The 15,735-nt window shown below is 40.8% G+C and overlaps 1 protein-coding gene and 1 long non-coding RNA gene across 2 annotated transcripts in view; one reads left to right on the top strand and one right to left on the bottom strand.

Annotated features, from left to right (window-relative positions):
• The window catches only part of LOC148647759 (uncharacterized), a 60,372-nt gene that overhangs the window by 26,799 nt on the left and 17,838 nt on the right, over positions 1-15,735 (top strand). The window lies entirely within an intron of this gene.
• LOC148647760 (polyunsaturated fatty acid lipoxygenase ALOX8-like) overlaps positions 1-15,735 on the bottom strand; it is a 45,077-nt gene that overhangs the window by 28,207 nt on the left and 1,135 nt on the right. The window contains exons 2-6 of the mRNA XM_088607666.1: positions 10,133-10,328; positions 8,120-8,201; positions 6,195-6,317; positions 5,606-5,712; positions 4,965-5,137 (exon numbers count right to left, since the gene is read on the bottom strand). Coding sequence (XP_088463792.1) covers positions 4,965-5,137; positions 5,606-5,712; positions 6,195-6,317; positions 8,120-8,201; positions 10,133-10,328 — 681 coding nt within the window. The remainder of the gene's footprint in view (positions 1-4,964; positions 5,138-5,605; positions 5,713-6,194; positions 6,318-8,119; positions 8,202-10,132; positions 10,329-15,735) is intronic.

Genomic DNA, 15,735 nt, shown 5'->3' with positions numbered 1-15,735 from the left:
TGTTTCATCAGTGAAAAGTACATCATGAAATGCCTCTCCCTGTTCAATCCACTGGAAAAAGAAAAGGAGCATAAAGCGTCTGATGGTCATAAATGATATTCATTTAGGAACAGCATCAGAGATATGTTTTTAACTGTACTGCATCGGAGAGAATACCATAGTGTGTTTTTTTTTACTCCCTGGCGGAAACTGGCTTCCATAAGAATCAGTATGGCTCAGAGATTAAATAAAACTTCACTCACACCAAACAAATGCATATTTCTAAATATCACAACATGATCGAATTTAAGTCATTTTAATAACAATGAATAGTCACCTATGCGTTACAATACAAACATTTATATTGATTTAAATTGCGTTTAAATCGCCTTTATTTAAAACCCATAAATAAAGCTGATAATGTTTAGACTTTTAATTATTTAAAACTGTATTACAGCAACACAATGCACAATGCAACCTAAATCGCTATCTTTGTCTTCTGTGTAATAATGTTCACCTCTCTGTCCAGCAAATTAACAATAGTAATAATAATGAACTTTATTGTATATGGCGCCTTTAAAGGTGGCTCCTCAAAGCGCTTTACAGGTTAAAAACAATAACAACAATACTGTAAGGCTGGCCAAACAATTTTTTTTTAAGAAATACAAAATGAGATATAATGATGTATTACGGCTTACACATTAACGAAGAGCATAACACGTGGCCGGCGTCGGCTCTGGCTTTCCCATCTACTGTATACCAATACACTGCATACAACCCCCCTCTCTGCCGGAGTGCTGGCTGTGACGAATTAAACCGGTTTCATGGGTATTTTCAAAGTAGAAGGGGGCAAGATTTCCAGCGAAAGACACCTCCCCCCCTCCAAAACCCAGTAAGTACAGTACTTACTAGTTAAGAAAGCTAGGCTCCTCAATGAAATCGCTTTAACATGCTAATGCGTTGGTGTAACAGTCCGGGCGTGGCAAGCGTCTAATGTCAACTCGACTATGGCAAAAGGAACCCTTCTTTCATTGGAAGACAATTAACATATTCTAGCCCTAAATTAATTAATAGCAAACATGGTTTACATAAAATACATTTTTCCAAGAAAGTTTAGCCTTTGTCACTTATGAAACCACTAAATAAAGACATAAATATAGAAATCTTAAGATTTTTAAAATACATGACTTTGCTAAAATTTATTTAAAAATAAAAACGATTACAAATGCCAGCGGAGAGAGAGAACAGGGGAGGGATGTTGGTTTTGCATAAGGGGCAGGGCTATGGAAATGAGGTCTGTTTGGGAATGTGGAGTTACATGTTCTGGCTGTTTGTGAATTATCGTTGTTGGGTATGGAGTGTTGAGGTATTGATTTTGTGTAATGCTTTATGTTGAAAATTGAGGTGGATTTTGTTTATAATAAAAGGATAAACTGGGATGGGAGGAGGGTTTGGTTTTGCATAAGGGGCGGGATTTTGGTAATTGGAGGAATTTGAGAGAGTTTAATGGTTTGATATATTTGATTTTGTATTGTGGTTGTTATCTATGTTTTTGGTTGGTATTATGTTAATATGGTTGTTTTTGTTGGTTGGTCGTTATTGTGGTTATTAATAATATGATCTATAGTTGAAATCTGAGCCTAAATAAAAAGAAAAGGCATTTTCAGAGAGCAATTAAGCTGTGTCTATGTAGAATAAGTGATTAGGTTTATGAGCAATCTAATTACTTATTCGTTTAAAACGCTATATAAAAGAAAGTTTATTATTAATTTGCTGGACAGAGTGGTGAACATTATTATGCATAAGACAAAGATAACGATCCTGATCAGTTTAGAAATCTGTGTACGCTGTAAGGTTTTTACTTCTTAATTAAACTTTTAAAATACACGTTTCGAATAGAAAGAAATCCTCTTCCTGGTACAGTATGTATAGCAAACCAGCACGTCTTTTTTCTCCAATCAGAGGGGTGTCAGATGGTGTCAGCCAATCACCATTCTGAAGCCCTACCGTAATCTCTGGTATGGGGAGACCCCAGAATTCTGTCCAATAGTTTATATAGATAGATGATAGATACTTTTATTGATCCTGTGAGGGAAATAAAGTAAATCATTTTCATTTTAGGAAATTATTAAACGCTCGGTTAAAAGCAAAGGAGATTGTCTGTTGTGGTGGACATAAAAACAAGAGTTCGCTGGCATTATATCCTAGAAGACACAGACCGGCGCCAGACCGGGAGAATGCCCGCAGCATAAAAGAAAATGCCTGATGAACTAGGGATTGGACAGTTTCCAAGTGCTTGTACAATCGATGGAAATGTTCAAATAAATGTGCAAAAGAAATAAACAAAATAATCATTTATTTCTTTATCATATTGGCTAACTAATGTCCTCTCTTTGCTAGTTAGTGGCTGTGTTTCTGCGTTGGGTAGCAACAGGTGACTGTTCTCAGGCAGAAGATGTAAACAGCTTAATTTTCGTGTTAAATAATTTTTTAAAATTAAAATTAATTCTACAGCAATCGCATATTTGGGTACCGTTTCATAAAACTTTCATGCTTAAAATGATTAGGGAGAAATGGAAGACTGGTGTTTATTTTTTCTTTAAACTACCAAGACCAGCCATACACAGTACAGTTTACATACAGTAATGTTTATGTTCCTAAATTAATATCTTTTATGACCTTCAGATGTGTTATGCTCCTCTTCTTTTTATGCTCAGCTACTAAAATTTCCCTTTAGTGGTAAAATTCCAAATAAATATTCAAAACTAAGCAGATTAAAATGTGCACAGTAAAAAGATTAAATGATTAAATCTTTTCACTACCAACCAATGCACCACGAGTGCCCCTGTCGGTCATTTTGGCCAGCCAATCACTTACTGTGGTGCCCTACGGTGGCTTGTGGGTAGTTTACCGTACCGCGGGGTTTGTACTGTGCATTTTGAATGGCTGTATCTGTATTCACTTAACTCATGTACTGGTACTGCAGTGAGACTGTCCAGGCCAAAACTGAGAGAGAAATAGAGATAGCAGGTCTGTGTTGGCTTGTGTGCTCTGGAGACGCTCTCAGTCTGATGTACTGCTCCGTAGCAACCACCTCTTCAGTAGGAGCCTGACAGCTGCAGTAGTGTTTTAGTGCGATGTGAGCGAGCAGTCTGGGGATGTGTTGCAGCCCCTGTATTCAGCAGGCGGCTTTGTTTGTGAGTGCTGTTGTAGGGAAAGCTAGCAAGCAAAGAAAGCAGCAGTTGTCCACCAGAAGGGGACTAGGACCCCAGTAGGGATTCATCCATGCATCTTTAATAACCACCCGGTGGTGTATCAACTGAAAAGGGCGATTTCACCTGCAGGGCTGCATAGCAGTGTGTGAGGCCTAACTGAATGGAAATCCGTGTGTAAATTAAGAATAATAAGTATAAGTAAAAGAGCAGATGTGCGAGTGAGTTAATGAGTGAAGTGCAGAGTGCATTAGTGTAGACAAGGAGACCTTCACTCTAAAAGGGAAGTACAGAGTGAAGGAAGCTGCTGACCTTTGGTAGTTTGTGAGAACCAGTGTAGGTGTGTGATAGAGAGGCCCTCAAGCTACAGGTGAAGTACAGGGTGGTAGAAGGCTTCTGTCTATATACAGGCCTCTGGTTAGACTCCAGGATGTGCTGTGCTACCCTGTGGGGGGCATGAGAAAGGTGTTACTTCTCACAGGATGGTATGTGGAACACAGAGGTGTGGAGTGCAAGGTCAGCCAGCAGCTCTGAGCTGTGTGTGAGACAGTGAGGTCTCTCAGGGGAACCGGTTAGTGATGCAGGGCATGTGTGAATGCAGAATTCGCCGGGTCCACAAGACCATGGTGCAGTGGCAGCTACAAGCGGACAGCCCAGGGCACAAGGCTAAGGTGCCAGGGAGTTGTGAGTTGTGTGTCTGCGGTGTGAGGTTGAGAAGACTGTGAATAATGGTGTTATGTGACACCGTGACTAGTGGTAGATGTAGTCAGGTGGTGCAGTTTTGGTCCCTGCTATGTTGGCTTGCTGGTAAGGTAAAGAATGAGGTTAACAGCATGAAATGAAGGCTGAAACGCAACACTATTTCTGGAGGTGAGTATGGGGAAAAGGGAAAAAAATCCTGCAAACTGTTTTTTCCAAATAGGCTGTTGTAGGCTGGTCTGTTGTTATGGGACACTGGAGAGTGTCACTCTGTGTGGCATCACAGAGATCGGAGAGGCAGTTCCAGGAAACTGGAGGTTCACTGGGTATTGCTGACTTACTTCTGTTTACTACAAAAGATAACCTTAGAAAAGGTTGGAAACTTACAACTCTTACAATTTTTGATTCTGTAACTTTTTATGATTTTAAAAAGCACTAAAGCAGCCATATCACTCTGCAACTCACAACTGGCAACCCACTGAAGCTCAGCAGGTGTGAGCCTGGTCAGAACCTGGATGGGAGACCCTCTGGGAAAAACTAAGGTTGCTGCTGGAAGAGGTGTTAGTGGGGCCAGCAGGGGGCGCTCACCCTGCGGTCCATGTGGGTCCTAATGCCCCAGTATAGTGATGAGTGATGGGGACACTGTACCGTAAACAGGTGCCATCCTTCGGATGAGACGTAAAAATCTGAGGTCCTGACTGTTAAAAATCCTAGGGCGTTTCTCAAAAAAGTAGGGGTGTAACTCCGGCGTCCTTGCCAAATTTCACATTGGCCCTTACCAATCATGGCTTCCTAATAATCCCCCTCTATGAATTGGCTTCATTACTCTGTTCTCCTCCTCACTGATAGCTGATGTGTGGTGAGCGTTCTGGTGCACTATGGCTGCCGTCGCATCATCCAGGTGGATGCTGCACATTGGTAGTGGTGGAGGGGAGTCCTAATTACCTGTAAAGTGCTTTGAGTGGAGTGTCCAGAAAAGCGCTATATAAGTGTAAGTTTATTAATTAATTATTATAAAGTAGAGGTCATCTTTATTCAAAAATATGTATTAATCCATGTGACAGTCATACTCACTTCCAGTTCTTCCTGAAGGGAGCTGGACGTTTCTAGGAATTCACAGACCATGTCGTTGGTAACTGGGAAGTTTGGGGGGATCTGTTTGCACTGTCTGATCAGTATGGGGTTGGTGCCATTTAGATACTGGTATGCAAAAAACCAGTCTTCCTTCCAATTACGTTGCACTTTCTCTGTATTAACAAGAAATATGTTTTACATTCAAGAAAAAAGTACTGGCACTCCAAGTGGGTTTGCATTGCTAAGCAAGGGCTCCCTGATTTTATTCAAGTTCTCCTCAGCTGCTGTGGCCAGAGTGAGAAGTTATTGTTTTATGGGAGTTATACTACCAATTATATCTTACAAGATGATATTTTTTGAGCAACTGATGATTGAACTATACTTGAGGGAAAAAAATGCCCCCAGAGAGAGATCAATTTAGTGTTATAATACTAAATTGTAAATGGGATTGTTTTGCATTTTAGCATTATTAATGCTTTTATAACAAGCAATGTACATTTATACAGTCTGGCAATTTACTGAACCATTCTCACCAAAAACATTTTAGATGGTTTACCCATTAGGAAATTAGGTAGTTCGGCATAATATGATGTGATTATGATGCTTTAATTTTTAAAACAATCACTCAGATTATACAGTACCTGACACATCTGTCTGTTTGCAGTGCTTGTAGAATTTCTCATAAAACTGCATACTTTCCCAAGACCCCCCGGGACATACAATCCCTCCCAGGCCAAGCTCCGCTAGACTGGGAGAATGAAATGGTCAGATAAATCTCAGAGCCTGCCTTGCGGTAACCATATGTAGTCATCTCTTATTAGGACAACATTTCAGGTAGATGTGTGTATTAAGAATAGGTAGTTTCTTTTAACTATGGAACCTTCTCAGAATTTTTGAAAATTGTTTTTAAAACCTCTCACAAACCAGAAAGCTGGACGTGGGAAGTGTCATTTGAATGTCCTTTTTCATTTCATTTGTCAGCTTTATTAGTATTATGCTGACGAGCCCTAATGAGGGCATCACAGGTGTCTGTGTTTATGACTTCTTACACGTAAAAGGCAGTCTTATAGGTCATCTGGTTTAAAGAAGCAATTTAAGGTCACTAAAACCCAAACTGTAAGGATGAAACTGAGGAACAATTTTGCATAACCAGGTTTCAAACCAAATAAAGTACCTGTACATCTTTTTAAGCAAGTGGAGAATAAATTAATTAAAAAAAACAGGTCTTACATTTTGCTGCGTGAAAAATGAAATCCACTGTCTGTGATGAATGAAAACTGCACCTCTGAGGGCAAATCCTCTGGTGACCCAAAGTCCACCTGTTTTGGCACATTTTCCAGTTTAGTTGTCCAGCTGTGGGAGAAACATTTAAAACAAAGTGATAGAGGGTCATGTGATTGGGATGAAGTGATGGAGACCAGAGACTGTATCTTTCATTACCAGTCCCCACTTGGTCGTGTTTCTCGCTATCCCACACTGAAATTATTTGAATCCATCCTAGATGGGTGGAACCAGGATAAATCATGGTACACACACTTATTCTTCCTTTTTTTTCGTAACCGGTGAAGCTGATGAACCTGTCATGGCTGCTCTGTTCAGCAGGTTGGTGAGACCCTTTTCTTCATTGAAAAGGAGATGATTGCAGTGACCTCCTGGGTTGCAGATGTTCAAACCAGAATTCAGTAATTGATATCTAGGCTGGACTTTGTTTCTAGCCATCAATGGTCTCGGAAAAAGATCCCGAAACTGATGCTGGAATGTCTGGAGCTCAGGACAGTGGAGCTGGATGAGCACTCGGGATGAGATGACATGTGGATACTGGGCATAAGGGGGGACACTCAAGGGCTCACCCTGGAGAACTGGACAAAACATCATTAGATTACCAGTAGACATTACTGGAGCACCATTGACCATTAGAAACTGGTAGCTAAATTCTATTGGAACCAACCAGGCGTTCTATTAAGGACTGCAAAACGTGATTGTGGAGTAGCTGCACTATACATGTACAGTAGGCATCATTCTCCCGAAGACACCACAAGACCCAGTTGTCTATTTCTTGGTTTCTCTGGGACAGATAACACTGTTACGGTGGAGATTGGTGCTCTGGTTTCTGATCATGATGGGAAAGGGGCGACTGCATTGACAAGCCCTCACAGGGCAGTTGAGGGGCTCCCAGTGTGAGTCTTTTGTCCTTCAGTGGAAGGGTCTCTTTGGTTAGGGATTCTTGTCTAGTTTTTGGAGTTGGGAAGATGTGCTCTATAAAATCAATTTGATTAATGTGGTGAAGAATATAACGTGTTTAATTTATGAGAAAGGTGAAGGTTTCAGCTTTCATTTCCCTCCTCTTCAGTTCTCCGTTTTAAAAACTGAATTGGCCCTTTTTTCTGGAAACATGTCCATCTACACACCTGTCTCATTAATATGAAGAGGCTTGTGTTTTCACTGTGATGAACCAGCGCAATGTTGGTATTCCCAGATTTCTTGCCATGGAACTGAATGAAACGAACAGTGCTAATTAACTCAAAACCTACTAACATTTACTGTATTCATAATAAGCCACCCTGCAGCTCTCAGCTGGCTGCCCACTGGAGCTCAGCAGGGTTGAGCCTGGTCAGGACCTGGATGGGAAGCTATGGTTGCTGCTGGAAGTGGTGTTAGTGGGACCAGCAGAGGGCACCCACCCTGTGATCTGTGTGGGTCCTAACGCCCCGGGGACACTATACTGTTGTGGGCGCCGTCTTTCGGATGAGACGTTAAACTGAGGTCCTGTCTCTCGGTGGTCATTGAATGACCAGGCATTTCCCAATAAGAGTAGGGAGTTATTCCGGTGTCCGGGCCAAATTTCCCCCCTCAGCCTTTACCGTGGCCTCCAAACTGTCCCCATGTATGATTGGCTTGCACTTGCCCTGCGATGGACTGGCGTCCTGTCCAGGGTGTACCCTGCCTTGCGCTCGTTGCATGCCAGCTAGGCTCCCTGCGGCACTGTATGATATAAAGCGGTTTGGCAAATAACATGACATGTATTCATATTGACCTGATTCAGTGATTTGTAATTCATTTTTCTCTAATGCCCAATAAGCCACCACAGGATACTTTGTAGGGAGTGTGTACCTGTGTTGTTCGCTCCACACAGACCTGTGTTTTATCATACCTACCGATAACTGCTCCTGCGGTTCTCCAGCTCACTCTCTCTGTGTTTCTGCAGGATGGGAAGTTTATCTTCCTGGGGTTTCTTAGCTGGTAGGCAATGCAGAGGACATTTTAATGTGTAGACGTCCCTTAGTATTAAAGTTAAAGTTTAGTATTGCTAAACATGTTCCAGTACTGATTTTAGACTGCAACAGTGCTAGATTGAGATGTTTTGTTTTTTGTGGCATTATTCACATTTAAAGAGTAATATTATTGGTGAATAACTACATGCAACAAGTGATGCCATTTTTGCTTTAAACCAGTGATTCCCAATCCTAGTTCTGGTTTTCATTCCATCCCACCTTCATTAGAATTGAACCCTTATTTGATCTAAGAAGGTACTATGAAATATCAAAATATTAAATATTTTGTTTCAAGTCACAATTTGGGGATTTTATTACACTTACAACACACAATGGTTAAAGTTGAAACTTTTAAGAGATGGGAACAAGCAGTTCACATTAATCACATTCAATTAATTATTGTTAAGTCAATGAAGGGTTAGATTGTGTAACGGAGAGCTCGGCTGGAATGAAACCCAGCAGGTGTGTGGCTCTAAAGTATTCACAAATCAATAAGATGTTCTGGATTGTTTAGAATAAATTATGGATCATTTAGTCCCTACAGTGGTAGAGGGCTCACATTTCAGGCAGCACTAATGAATCCACTACAGTTTTCCATTTACTAGCTGGCTTACTATGGGTTCAAACACAGTTAAGCTAGTTTTCATCACTCATACAAGCTACATACATTATATGCATTTCCCTTCATATTTGCTCCGTGCCTGTTGAAACCTGTTAGCAAACAAAATCCTCACATGCACATGGATTCAGATTATTTCCTTTATTACACTGATCTGTTTGTGTGTGGGACGTATCTGTCTTTCTTTCTGTATTTGTCAGCTGGGCTTGGGAGAGTGGAGAGGCTTCTGTGTTTCCCTGCTGAAGGACCAAAGCTGAATTCAGGCTGGCTATATCATGCCTCAGTCAAGGCGCACACGTGCATTATCGCAAGTGCGGAAGCAACCATTTAAGAAGAAGCATTGACATGTACATTGTTTAAAAATAAGGACATTTTGTTAAGATTTATGTTAGTGATCTGTGTGTTGTGATTGGTTTTATTGTGTATTTATGTGTTCATTCTTTTGAACCTTTCTTTGGTGTTGTCAAAGGGGGAGTAGTTTTCTTGCTTCACATTAGTTTTGGACAAGCTATACAGTAAATGGATGATTTCCAATTAATTCTAAAGATACATAATAGCGGAGACCCACACCATCCAACACAGAAATGTAGTGGACCACCCAGCAACCATTCTGCAGAGCAGCTGTGATGTAGAAGAGATATTGTCCCACCAAGTGAAGTAAGGGGGATTTTTAGAGAGGCCAGATTGTGCAAACCCAGAGTGGAAATGAATCATGACATCAGAACTTCTGTAAAGTTCTGAAAGGTTCTCCTCTACTTTTGTAAACAGTGATATTTGATTTTTGATGACCACGTAGTCTGGACTGTGTTCCTCAACGCATCTGAAAGATGACATCTCCAGCAAAACTGTACCCATGTTCTTGATTCTGGGGCATTGATTTTAAACATTTGTTGTACAGACAGATTTTACAAATTTGTTGTGGACCAGTAGGTAAAGTGCCACCTACTGGTCCACAAACACCATATACAGTACATCTTAGATGTCTAACCAAAGCCCGATATGCTTAGGTTCTGAGATTTTGCAACATCAAGCTGTGAGGTGACTGCACTGATGTCATGTGATGATAAGATATTTAGCAGCCCTCAGAATAACCCCAAAAGCAACTTCCAGTTCCTGCTACTTGTATGTGCTCAGTGTCACAATCACAGTCTAAACAGTAAAATAAACTGGTGAAAACATTATTTTCAGTTAAGTTTACATTAAACAATAGAAAACATTTGAATACCTGTATTCTTAAAACCCAGAAATGTATTTTATTTATAATAAGGAATGAATACCTTTGCCCTCTCTCAGCTCAAGGCACTCTTTCCCCTTCAGCCATCTGTAACAGGGGAAGTTGTAGGTTGTCTCCTCAAACTCCACTGTCACCATCAAACAGAACCAGTCATCTCCAGCGAGAATGGGGGACTTTTCCAGCCTGATGAGCACAATCTCTCCCAGGTGTTTTTTGCAAGTTAAATAGTACACGTCAGTCTGTAAAGAAACACACATGTACAGAATCATAACTAGATGTTTTTTTTTTAATTTGTACTTCTGTTTCTATGTGGAGTCTTTTGCCAAAATGATACATGTATATTGGATAATGGATCTGACTCCTGAATGTAGTTTTCTAGTTTTCACATCATGGTAGCATCCTTTCCAATGGATTCTCCCAGAGTGTTGCAGGAATGTCCATTTTAGATTCCGTTGCTTAACCAAAGTATTCCAAATCCTTGCCAATGTCAGACCTGCTACCTCTCACAGAGTCAACAGCGATACACAAACCAGAGGAAACAGATGAAAAGCATTTAATACTGATAACAAGAGGCAATTCTTTACACAAAGGGTTGTGGGAGAATGGAGCATGTTGCACACCTCTTTTGTTGAATTCAGATGTTGGCATAATCTCTTGTATTCTGTTTTACTTTCTTATTTTGCACTGATAGATATTTTTCTATTCCTGAAGCAATGCTACATCCTGTATCAAGTATGTTATGCTTCATATAGTTTCTGGCATCTTTTTATAGATTGGGTTGAAGACTTTCAAAGCTGTGTTGTTCTTTCACTCAGACAGAAAGAAACAAAAACTATAGCTGTACAGAGGAATGCTCTGCTTAACCAGTGTTTATTTGTCTGTTTTCCTGAGGGGCTATGCTAGTACTTTACATCTGGGTACTACAGAAGTCTTATAGCCCCATGGAGAAAAATATTATAGTGATATTACAACATAATATTACATTATTTCACAGTAATTATAGTATATAATGTTTAATATAGGGGAGAGGTGTACTATACTTAAAACTTAGGATATAGGTTTCAGAGTCTGGTGAAGACAAACATCTAAAGGAGAAATAGTTATTTTTTCTTTTTAAAAAAGTTTATCAAGACCCCCTGCCACATTACATGGCTGTGCACAAATTCAGTTTGTAGGATGTCTGGACCTGGGCTTTTGATATGGTGTACCCATTGTCCAGGCCTATTAACATCCATAGAACAGTAGCCATTTAAAATGCGCAGTGTCAGGCAGTTTACCACAAGTGCTGTAGCATGACAAAGATCACCTTCTCTCACAATCATACACACTGATGTGTGTCAAGGCATTTTTTATATTTGATATTTTCAAATAATCTTGTGCAGGACTGCACTCCTCTCTAAAACTGCCAGTTGGTGCAGTGAATCCTCAAAGTACCACAGCTACATGCCAAAACAGCTGCAGTGCACAGCCACGCAAATACCAATATCAGATACCCAGACTACCAGAACGATGTATTGCTGGTTCAGTGGTAGAATTCTTGACAGAATAATAAAGACTCTATTTATAAAAATAAATATAATAATTAACTTGTGTTCTTCACCTTCATTTTTATATACCACAGTAGGTTAAACATTTATTAATATTTATAACAAATGAAGTTCTGTCTAAATGGTAAATAAATGGAAATAGCATTTGAATAAAAATAATTGATTAACTGAGTTATTGGTTGGAATAATTTAATTAAATATTCCAAAATTTAATTTAATTTAACACCAAAGCTTATTTTTAGTCATTTGTAATTGTCACGACTATAGTCCCCCCTCCTTAAGGGTGCTCCAGCCCTTTCACTAAAGACTTCATTCTCTGCACCTGTTTCCCATTCCCTGCCCACCTTAAAAGCCAGGCGCTGACGCTCATCCGGGCTTTGCATCTGATTTCCATATCGTGCGAGTCCGGGACCAGGAAGCGCCTGGTCCCGTTAAGGTTTTAACCTAGGTTCCCGTTCCTGTTCCCCGTCCGCCGGTTCCGACCCGGCCTTCGTGGTTTTTAATTCCTTCCTCTGACGGATCTCCTGGTTTTGGACTTACCCTTGCGTTTTGGATTTTCCCTAAGGATTACTCTCGGATTGTTCGCCTCGGCCACACCTCCCCCGTGCACCAGCGCACCTTGGACACGCCCCCTTGTCTACAGCCCCGTTTTCCTGCATGACGTTTCCCTAGTGTTTCCCCACTCCGTCGGACTGTGTCGTCCGCATAGGGTCCGGAAAGAACTGTTCGTTACAGTTATAGCTAAAAGAGCAGGGCACAGTCTTTTTCCACCAACTTGGTTTTTGAGCTGAAAATTATTCCTTCTTTCTTCCAGGAGCTCGGGTTAAAATCCCACCTCTGGCTATCAACAGTAATCTTTTTTTATGTTTTTTTTCAAAGCATAACTACACTTAACTAAAAGTATTTGAGACAGAGAGAATAGGCAAGGGAGTGAGAGAGAGACAGCACTTTTAAAGTATTAAAGGATTTTAAATCTGTGGGAAACAAGGTACCTCAGTGAGCTAAAATACTGACTTAAATGTCTCATGCTTCCAGGAACACATCATTCCCCTGACTCATATTCTTTACCTTATGTATGAATTACTTCACGAAATAAAAGAACAAACTGTCTTTTTATGTTTATTTGGTTTCCTCCTATCACTTAGATGTGTATGTAACAAAAACAAAACACATTGCGTTCACAACAGACTATACAATTAACTCTTTTTTTATACTGTACATCTAACTGAATAATCTCACTTGCGAAACAGCCCCAGGGCGCTATATTTGATGTTTTGTGTACAACTGATATTACATGTGCAAAAAATCACTTTATTTGTGAAGTACATTACACGTACAAGGAATTTGGTCTGCTGTCTGATGCAAAAACATAAATAGAAAACAAGTTAATAATGAATGTACAATTTACACAAAAGCTTGCACTGCTCTCAATCATCTCTGATGCACTTCTTTGTTATGCTGATTATGTTTGTATCTCTTTGGAGAGTGTTAGAGATGACAATTCCTCAGAACTTGAAGGACTCCACCATACTTACTGTGCAAATTGTCAGTTTCTAGGGGGATGGGTTTTGGAGGGTTTTTCTGAAAGCCAGTGAACATTTCCACTGTTTTGAGCTGAAGGCTATCATGCTGCCAGACTCCTGCTGCCCTTCTGTATCTGATCTGATCTCCATTGCTGATAAGACCCACCAAGGCAGTGTCATCTGCAACCCTGAGTGTAGTAGAGAGTAGTGTGACAGGGGAGATGCTGGAGGTGGTCACTGGGATACAGGGAGAAGAGTCATGGGGAGAGAATACAGCCTTGAGGTGCACTGGTGTTCACAGATAAGTAGTCTGACAAAGAGGAGCCCATTCACACATGTTGCCTTGTGTTTGTTAGGAAGTTGATGATCCACTGACAGATGTGGCGGAGAACATTTAAATGAGTCAGTTCATTGCAGAGGAGTTCTGGGATGTTGGTGATAAATGGAGAACTAAAATCAACGACAGAGAGTCTCTTATATGATCCTGGAGATTCCAGATGTTACAGGGTTTAGTGGAGGCAATTTTAAACTGCATTCCCCACTGACCGACTGACTCTGTATGCAAATTGTAAGGGCGTTCAGATTTGAATCTGTGATAGTTTGGAGGTTCAGGCTCAAAGTAAGTGCAACTGGTATATGGCCGATAAAACTTTGGAACGGGGATGATAGTAGAGGAGTTGAAGCAGGCAAGGACCTGCACTGGTCCAAGGACTGGTTCAGTAAGTCTGTGAGCACTGGGTAGAGCTGAGCAGCCCAGTGCTTCAAGGCGTTTGGAGAAACGAGATATGGACCAGCAGCCTTCTTGCAGTTTTGGTTTGCAAAGAGCTGAAGGACCTCCTGTTCTTTGATAATAAGGGGAGAGACACAATTTGGAGATTCAGAGATTTTAGGTGGCTGCAGGGATGATGGGTATGGGGTGAGGGGGGAGGTGAGGTGTTACTGATTTAAGGAAATAACAGGTTGCATGATGAGCCATTGTTATGGAACCTTATGAAATCTGCTTATCAAACCTGCAATAAAACTGAAGGGATGGGTCATTTTTTGCAGGGGTTGGTGGAGGGCTTATATTTATAGTTTGTAATACCTTAAAGGTCCCTCTACAGGGTGGATATTAGACAACTGCAATTCTCGCCCTTTCGTGTATTTGGCTTTTGCCTTTTGCATGGCTGAGTGCTATATTGACATGAGATTTAGCTTTCCTGTAGTCCAACAATGTCTCCTCCTGGTTTTGCGTAGGGCCCAAATCCAAGGAAAAGGCAGCCAAAGTAAATACAGTCTTCAGCTTGGTCCGATCACAGTTATTTTATGAAAAAAAAATTAAACCTTTCAAGAAGAATGCATTTACTTTGGTTGTCATTTTTTGGGGGATTTGAGGAAACAGGGCTGTTTGCCACATAATCTGTTAGCAGAGTTTCTACAGGCACTGAATCTCAGTCACAACAAATAATATCCACTCTAGTGGCTACAAATTGAGCCAAGATACACATTCTTTCAGTGTTGCATTGTAATAATGACGATAACTTTGGAGATATCGCTACGTTTTGGTTGAAATCATTTTCTGTCTACCCAAAATTAGCTGAGCAAACTCTGAGCATCCTCATTCCATTTTCACTTGCCTATTTGTGTGAGGCTGGATTTTCTGCACTTTTGAGAATCAAAAATAAGCACCAAAACACACTTGATGTCAAAAGTGACTCACGTTGCCCTCTTTTTTTCTACAGTGTTGAGAATTTCAAATCTTATGGCAAATGTGCAGCACAAGAGAACACGATGATTAATAATTGCTTACACTTATATAGCGCTTTTCTAGACACTCCACTCAAAGCGCTTTACAGGTAATGGGGATCCCCTCCACCACCACCAATGTGCAGCCCCACCTGTATGATGCGACGGCAGCCATAGTGCGCCAGAACGCTCACCACACATCAACTATCAGTGGGGAGGAGAGCAGAGTAATGAAGCCAGTTCATAGATGGGGATTATTAGGAGGCCATGATTGGTAAGGGCCAATGGGAAACTTGGCCAGGACGCCGGGGTTACACCCCTACTCTTTACGAGAAACGCCCTGGGATTTTTAATGACCACAGAGAGTCAGGACCTCGGGTTTTACCGTCATCCAAAGGACGGTGCCTACTTACAGTATAGTGTCCCTGTCACTATGCTGGAGCATTAGGACCCACATGGACCGCAGGGTGAGCGCCCCCTGCTGGCCCCACTAACACCTCTTCCAGCAGCAACCTTAGTTTTTCCCAGGAGGTCTCCTCTCCAGGTACTGACCAGGCTCACACCTGCTGAGCTTCAGTGGGCTGCCAGTTGTGAGTTGCAGAGTGATATGGCTGCTGGCTAATAATGTTGGAGGTGACCTTTTAAATTACATAAACTGAAGTTTAAAAGGGAATTGGAATCCAACTACCTTTACTTTTTCATTATTATTTTCTTTCATTATTTCATTTTTTTTCTTTCAATGTGTTTCTTTCATGTAAATTCACAAATAACAACTGCAGTAAAATAATTTAAAGAATGTTTACATAAAATAATGTAATATATATACTGAGGGGGAGCTTTGGTGTTGTGTT

This window comes from Lepisosteus platostomus, chromosome 15 (assembly GCF_059453375.1).
Source record: "Lepisosteus platostomus isolate fLepPlt1 chromosome 15, fLepPlt1.hap1, whole genome shotgun sequence".
Taxonomy (NCBI): domain Eukaryota; kingdom Metazoa; phylum Chordata; class Actinopteri; order Semionotiformes; family Lepisosteidae; genus Lepisosteus; species Lepisosteus platostomus.
Note: the sequence above shows the minus strand (reverse complement) of the source record. Positions and strands in the feature narration are given on the sequence as shown.